The sequence below is a fragment of the Coenobita brevimanus genome, chromosome 97 (assembly GCF_032717465.1).
Source record: "Coenobita brevimanus isolate Jiangsu-jjx chromosome 97, ASM3271746v2, whole genome shotgun sequence".
Lineage (NCBI taxonomy): Eukaryota > Metazoa > Arthropoda > Malacostraca > Decapoda > Coenobitidae > Coenobita > Coenobita brevimanus.
The window spans coordinates 8,903,671-8,911,972 of NC_137050.1; the positions used below are offsets into that span (position 1 = coordinate 8,903,671).

Consider the following 8,302-nt stretch of genomic DNA (forward strand, 5'->3'; position numbering starts at 1 on the left):
TGAAAATTAGTTATTAAAGTATCAATTAATCAACAAGTATATTTTATAGAATGACGAGGAATCATCTAGGGTGCGAATTGTCCTGACGGCGAATTGTCTTCTTAATGTTGTGACGACGAATTGACTTGATAGCAACTTGTCCCAACCCCATCAGTGGATTTACCTGTCTGGTTGCTCATGCACTTCAGCCAGTCACAGATATCAGCCTGCCTGACAGCCTGAACATGTTCCCTGTAGAACTGGTTTTGCAAGATATGGAATCTGATCACCTCAGCCCTATTGTAATGATTATTTTGTTCAACAAAATGCACCAGTTTATCAAAGTACAGTATACAGAAGCTTCCTTCCATGAAGCTTCCGTGACCAAATCGCTCGGCACTTTAGCGCACTTGGCGCCCAGTTTGAATTTTTAAATTTTCTATCTATCTATCTATTGCCAGACGCCTCAATCCCGTTTGGGGTGGCCACAAACAAATCGCCTCCAAGTCGCCCTGTCCCCCGCCATTTCACTGCCCTGCTCCCAACTCACACCCCCCTCTCTCATATACCTCTCCACCCCATCCCTCCATCTCATCCTCGGCCTCCCCCTCCCTCTTCCCCCCTCCACCTCACTCACATACACTCTCTTCGTCAGTCTTTCGCCCTCCTCCTACTTTTGGAGTTTTTGTCAGCCTTCTTAAACAATTCAGATTATTGGGATTTTCGGATTATCAGTGTTCGGATTAATGGACTTTTACTGTATACACACATATATATATATATACATACACTCAGTCAATCCTCCTAAATCGTGTGTTCATAGAGCATGGATTCATAAATCACGGCTAAGTGGCCGTCATACTGCCCCTAACCTTAAATCACTGTTAAGTCACAAAAATTGTGGACCTAAGCACCCATGTGGGCTTTTTCCAAGAACCATAAACCGCGGCATTCAAACTGAAAATCGCAACCCAACAACCAATCACCGCGCGTCCCTGGTGGCAAGTGTGCATACTCGTGCCGTCATGTTGCTGTTGTTCTTGTCCGACCAGTCTGCACACTACAGACCGTCGCTGTGGAGTATGTGAGCTACCTTCCTTTTTTGTGCAACTTCCCCCCGCCTCCTACCTGCCATGGCCCCTCCCGACCCCCTGATGAAGCACTCTGAGCAGTGTGGCGTCAAGAAGGTGCCGACGTTGTTGTACAGTACAGTCAACGTTTGGAGCTCATTCGTCGTGTTGAGAAGGGAGAGAAGTTTTCAAAAATGAATGCGCAGGAATGTGGGAGGCCTATTATGGAGTTCAGTGATTTGCTTGTTTACATAGACTTGGTGAAGGAGATTGTGAAATCCATTGAACGTGATGAAGAATGGTGTAGTGAGAGTATTGGTTACCTAGCAAAAGCTGTGCATCTTTACAAGGATTGCATAATCGCATAGTTAATGAGGGACATCAGGAACTCATCACCCACTATTTTGCCCGGTTAAGGGCAGAAGCTGAGCCTGAACCACAGTCTGGCCCTTCACAAACTGAGGACGTGGATGACGTAGCATCTGTCATCTTTGAGGTAGACTTTGAGAGGTTCCTGAGGGAGGCAGAGGCACTGGAGACGGGAAAAGAGCATGAGGGAGCACCCCCACCTCATGCTGAGAGGTTCTAAGTTCTTCCCAACACCACCCCACTCCATTCACTTAACCCCTTAACCGTGGGGCATCACTTTCATGATGCTTGGGAGCAAGAGATCATACCGCGGGGCATCACTTTTGTGATTCTGTGTTATTTTGAATTCGCCTGGGCTTTCAAGTGGTGGCTTGTATCATCTATCAGTACTGCCAATGTCCAACACTAGTCACCACTCCTAATCTCATCTGTACTCCCATCCATTGTTGACAATTTAGCCATTTCTCCCCGTTCTTGACTCCCCTCCCTACCTCCCCTCCATTACCCTATCCTCTCGCCTGCCTGGCCATGCTACGCTAAGTAAATCTTCCCTGAAATTTTCCACTGATTTCATCCATTGAAATAAGCCCTATGCCCTATTCTTATACCAAATAATATATACAAAAAAGAAATAAGGTAAGTGATAGTGCCATACACCTGGAATTGGCTAAGTATGTATCACCTGACAACACCTCACGTGCACTCATTCGCTAATTTTCGCTGTTTATTTCCCCTTGAAATATGCCGTATAATCTATTCTCGTAATGAAAATATATATAAGAAAGGAAGGGAAAAGCCTACGTGATATTTACATTCACCTGGAACTACTTAATTTATTATGTATTGTCTAGATTTCTTGCCAATCATTTCATAGCGTATATATTAGCAGCTGTCACCATGCTGACATTGGCAGCATTGCAATCCCCCTAGGCAGGCCACCACACTGTATTCAGTTTACTGTCGTCTTTCAAGGTGAAAGCACATCGGATTCGCGCCTGTCCAATTCCACCGCTTTTTAGCCCCATGCAAAGGGCCCTGTGACCTCTACCCTCCACTAAACTTCATGTGGAAAGGGCTAAAGGGCTAAGAGACTGCTGGGGAACATGAACTGGCTAATTTGTCAATGAAAATGATAGACAGTAACTACGATCTTTCTGGTGAGTAAAACAGTGCAAGTGGAAATGTAAATACAGTAATCACTCCAATATCCGACGTAATAGAGCCATTGGTAGGTCCAGTTATTGGTTTTGTCTGGATATTGGGCCCCAGCTTATGGACTTGTACTTATGGACCCTAACTCAGAGAAACACCTATCCAACTCCCTCTGGACATGCATAGCACCTATTTAAGACCCAAATCACACCAATAAGGCACATAAATGACTGAAATAAATGCAAAAGAAACATAAAATGAGGGTTTAGAAGTATGTTCATACATTAATAAACATTCTGGTACTTATGGACCCTAACCTAGCCTAACTCAGAAAAACACATTCCTACTGCACATGCATAGCTACTAACACCCTATTCACACCAATAAAGGACATTAAAGAGTGAAATGAGGTAAGTATAGTATGGAAAAAAGTACAGTATGAAACATTCTGGTAAGTATAGTATGGAAAAAAGTACAGTATGAAACATTCTGGCTACTTACAGCAAGTCCCTGGCCACCTTGATGAATAACCGCCTCCTCTCAGACTCTGACAGTAAGAACGATTTCCTGAAGAACTTGCAGTACACTCTTCCTGAAGTCTTGCACTGAACTTAGTCAATAACACACAGAAGTCCGTTCTCTTCACAGTGTTCACTTTTGTCCAAATAACGCTCCATTGTAACTTAGTGTTGCACTTTAACTTTTCCCAAATTTTTTCCATTTTCCAAAGCCAAAACAAAGAAGTCTATTTATGTTAAATTTCTTTTCCACTGAGTCTTTTCTCTCAACTTGAAAACCTTAACACAACACACCGTTTTTTTCACTGCACAACACTCAAAATTCCTGTGTGGTCTAGTGGAGAAGTTCTTGCTGTTTATTCACTGTCAGAGTCCGAGAGTATCACTGGCAGGCGACCTAGGGGTGCATGGCTGGGTCGTGGTGATGGCGTACCCACTGCAGAGGACTCTGAAGAAAGCCGCAAACTCACGTCGAGCGGTGACTCCACCGTGGCTGATGTGCTGGGCTGTGGCTCGGAGCATGAGGGCCTGTCTTGGGGAGGCAACGGAGTGGAGCCAGGGCTGGGCACAGCAGGGGTCACGGGCCTGAAAAAACTGTCAATCATTGACTGACGCAAGGAATGACGATTCTGACGATTGATGATGCACAGCCTGAAAGCACACACTTCCTCCACGAGTCCCAAGGGCCCCATCTCCCCGTCGCAGTCCGGGTGTTCCAGGTAGTCTAGGACGAACTCTAGATGTTCCCGGAGTGCGCTCAGCTTGGGGATGGCTGGAGTAGTGTCCTGCTGAGAGGAGTCCGCATCATCATCGCCTTCGTCGTCGGAATCTTCAAGTTCAGTACTGACACCAGCAACCGAAGACGCGATCTCGATATCAGACAACGTCTGATACCCAGGATCGCCCTTGTCGTCGTCCAACCACTCATGAACATCGTCCACATCAACATCGTCGCCGTGCGTACGTAGCCGTGCATGGAAGTCATCCACGTCAAACCCCAGAAAATCGTACTCCACATCCGTTCCAAGAAGCAGACGAGATCAACCATTTTCAAGAGGTTTCACAGGTACTTCCTTCCATGCACTAGCCCAGTTGTACAGCGCAGACTTGATGTTGCAGCGGCGAAGGTTTTCCAAAGTCCGCTTACCTCGTGTGTCCCGTCCTTCCCTGCGCTCGTCCTTGTCCTCGAGAACAACCATCGCCTCGTCCAGGAACTTCCGACGGTATAGGCGCTTTGTTGCCACGATCACTCCTTGGTCCATGGGTTGAATGAGAGCAGTCGTATTAGGTGGAAGAAACATGCACCTAATACGGCCATTCTCAGCAACCAAGTCCTTGTCGCACGGGTGGGCAGGTGCATTGTCGAGCAGAAAGAGAGCCTTTACCTGGTCGCGAGGGATTCCCAGTGTCTTCGTCTGGTAATGGATGACCTCCTTGACGAAGTGATAGTGAAACCAGTCTTTGAAAATCACAGCTGTGAACCATGCTTTCAAAGAATGGTACCAGACGACAGGAAGGACATCCATCACCCCACAAAGGCACTGAGGCTGCTTTGTACAGCCAACAACAACGGGCTTAAGCCAGTGCATGCCGTTAGCACTGGCACAACACAAAGCAGATATCCGTTCCTTGGAAAGCTTGCGGCCAGGTACAAGCTTCTCAGTCTCCTCGGCTAGAGTGTTCGTTGGCAGCGAGCGATAGAATAGGCCAGTTTCGTCAGCACTGTAGACTTGACCGAGAGTTAGGACCTCCCTGTCGACCAAGCCTTTCACCTTGTGCCGAAATTCGTCAACTCCATCCTCGTTAGCGTCCAATGCTTCGCCATGTGCTTTACGGTTAGTAAGGCCATGTCACAACTTGAACGCGAAGAGCCAACCCTCGGTTGCCTTGAAGTCTAGGGCGTCATGAAGCCTTGCGAACTTCTCAGCAGCAGCCTTCAGCTCCGTTCCACGTACCATCACACCAGCTGCACGTTGCTGTCGATACCATATCAACGTGGATCGGTCGATTTCTGCAAACTTGGGGGTAAACATAACCTTCCTTTCCACGTTGCGTTTGCTTCTCGACGAGAAGTCAGCCGTGTACTGCATGAGTTTGTCTCGGGAACGTTTGATATCGAACAAAGTCGACCGGGCCAGGTTGTACTCGCGGAGAATGCGGGAAGAAGACCAACCCGCATCAACTTTCTCCAATATCTCCCTCTTCTTTTCCAGAGTCAACACCACTCTCTTCCTTTTCTCAGGTGGCGGGGCCATCATCACACACACTAAGAGGAGGTCCGAGAGCAGCAGGAGGCCCTGCAGCAGGTAGGGCACCACCACAAAAGCGAACAAGTGGGCAGCCATTGCGAAGAGCGTACGTTCACTCGCGGTGAGAGACAGGCGGGAAGTGGGGAGGATGCAGCAGCACTCTATCGGACGTCGGAGGAATGACGCACCAAAACAATGCTCTCCCACAGCGCGCGCGGCAAGTTCAAATTACGGACGAGAAAAAATCGTTTATTTATTTATTTTTTTTGGGGGGTTTTCGGACCATTTTGGGAATGTTGGATCCCAGGACGATTAGGTCCGGGTAGTGGGGATGTTTGGTTATTGGGCGTCCGGATATTAGAGTGATTATTGTAATGTGTAAATAATGTGTAAACAGCAAGTGAAAGCAATGACTGTAAATATAAGTGAACAGTGGAAAATAGTTTTATAAGTTACTGCAAGTGACAGTGCATAACACAGTGTAAATAAAATAGAAATGTAAATATTGTAAATAAAATAGAGAATGTAAATAAAAATGTAAATGAGTAGTAATATAAGAATACGAGTATACTGTATATACTAGAAGTAATGAAAGTGAACGTTTCACTCTAGCATGTATGAATACTATGAGTTATGAAAGTGAAAGTGAAAGTGACAGATTCACTCTCAATGCTAGTACTGTATACAGGACGAGAAAGTGAATGCTACGTATTTTACTGAAAGAGAAACTGAATGCCTACAGTGACAATAAACTACTATTACTGAAGGAAACTTATGGATAACGACTGTAGATATATATAAGTGTAATATAGTAATAGAAATATAAAGTGTGAGTGTTTTTATGAATAATAATGACAGAACACCAGCGGCGAACAATCGCAAGTGGGAAGGTCATACGTGCTTGTAATTTTCATTGCTTTCACAGTGGGTTTTTTTTTTGGAGTATGGATTCCAAACTACTTGCGAATCACAGAATAGTGTTTCTAGTGATAATATCAGGCTGTGGTAATCATATTACGAATTGTCGGGAAGTGTAAAGTGGAGACTTCGTTACCGAACTTCAGAGGTCTCCACAAGTCCTACGGTACTCGATGAAGGCTCAACAAACATCCCAGAAGAAAGCTGAAGGTATGTGCCATAAACATATGTAATTTTAATATTCTAGGACTAATAACTGATTTTTGGCAAATATTTTTAGAGAGTCTGTTGGAGCCCGAATATGCCCGCAAGACACGCAAGTCAAGCAAAAACAACCCCGCGGTTTAGGGGTTAAGCAATTTCATCATAGGATTAAGGCGAGATCCCTTAACACTGCTTATTTCTATTTAATACATGCACTGAATATTCCTAAATTTGTATGTTTGTGTTTGATGGTGCCTAGATAGGTGTAGGTAGGGTGCTGTGGGGGCAGGTTGGCCAAAGTCCAGACCCAAATTAATTTTTCACATAAGAGTTATTATTCATAAATCACGGAAATCGTAAATCACGGCAGTGGTCCAGACCCAAATTACCACGAATTACAAGTACTATATATATATATATATATATATATATATATATATATATATATATATATATATATACAGTAAAATCTCAAATTTCGACAGTTTAGAATTCAATGATTCAAATTTCGAAGTGAAGCTTGGACATTGTTGGAAGGACACAAGTCAAGAGTGAGAGCAGTGGAAATGAGTTATTTAAGAGGAGCCTGTGGAGTCACATGGAGAGACAGGCTGATGAATGAGGATGTAAAGGAGCGTTGTGGTGTGGATGTGGATGTGATAGGAAGCGTTATGAGGAACACACTGAGGTGGTTTGGCCATGTGGAGAGGATGGAGGGTGAAAGACTAACGAAGAGAGTGTATGTGAGTGAGGTGGAGGGGGGAAGTGGGAGGGGGAGGCCGAGGATGAGATGGAGGGATGGGGTGGAGAGGTATATGAGAGAGGGGTGTGTGAGTTGGGAGCAGGGCAGTGAAATGGCGGGGGACAGGGTGACTTGGAGGCGATTTGTTTGTGGCCACCCCAAACGGGATTGAGGCGTCTGGCAATAGATAGATAGATAGAAATTTCGATGGATTTTAGAGTGGTCTGTCTACCTTACTTTTTGATGCAAATTCGCAAATTTCGATGCTCTCGGGGCCAGACTCCAATCAAAACAAGCAAAGATAATATTTCTGATGCGAACCAAAATGCTAGAAGTGAAGGAAAATTATAAGAAAAAGGATGAGCATACCCATATGTGGACATGATTTCACTGGAATTTAGTTTTATGTATTTTCTTTGTATTTTCGTCATAACTTACCTGTTTCAAAATGGCAAGAAAGAGTGGATCTTTGGATAGCAATGGTAATGTACGAGAGCAGCCTGGCACCTCTAAATCTTCGAAGGCAAAGGAGAAATGGCAATACAGGAAAGGGCTGAAATACACCAATCATACACTTCCTGACAGTAAGGCAATACAATGCAGAACTACAGTTATTTAACCACAATAATATAGTTCATAAAGCTTACAGGGGGTGTGGGCAAAAAATCATGATTTTAGGTAGTTAGGTTCGAAGACCCTGGACCCAAACTAATTTTTCCCATAAGAAATTCAGTTTAAATTTCGATGTTTTCAATTTTGATGTGTTTTTTTGGTACATATCCCCATCTAAATTTGAGATTTTACTGTATATAAATATATATATATATATATATATATATATATATATATATACCTGTATAATATATAATGAATTAAACAAATTCAAGAATGTAAGTTACTGTATCATTGATATATCAAATGCTTCATACTGAACAGGTTAAATGAGAACTGTCTGTGGTTAGGTACATGACATCTACAGCAATTCCACCAAGCCTCTCACCTGATGCTCCCAGCCCACCCAAGTTTGTGGTCCTCTGTTTCCCTCGAACCTGTAAGCTGGCATTCTCACAGTCAGGAGTGGGAACCACAGTGGTTGACATC

The 8,302-nt window shown here is 44.3% G+C and overlaps 1 protein-coding gene across 1 annotated transcript in view; it reads right to left on the reverse strand.

Moving 5' to 3' along the window:
* LOC145413807 (uncharacterized) overlaps positions 1 to 8,302 on the reverse strand; it is a 33,119-nt gene extending 24,817 nt beyond the window's left edge. Inside the window, exon 1 of the mRNA XM_080283469.1 lies at positions 8,202 to 8,302. Within this exon, the coding sequence (XP_080139595.1) occupies positions 8,202 to 8,301 (100 nt within the window). The 5' untranslated portion in view covers position 8,302. The remainder of the gene's footprint in view (positions 1 to 8,201) is intronic.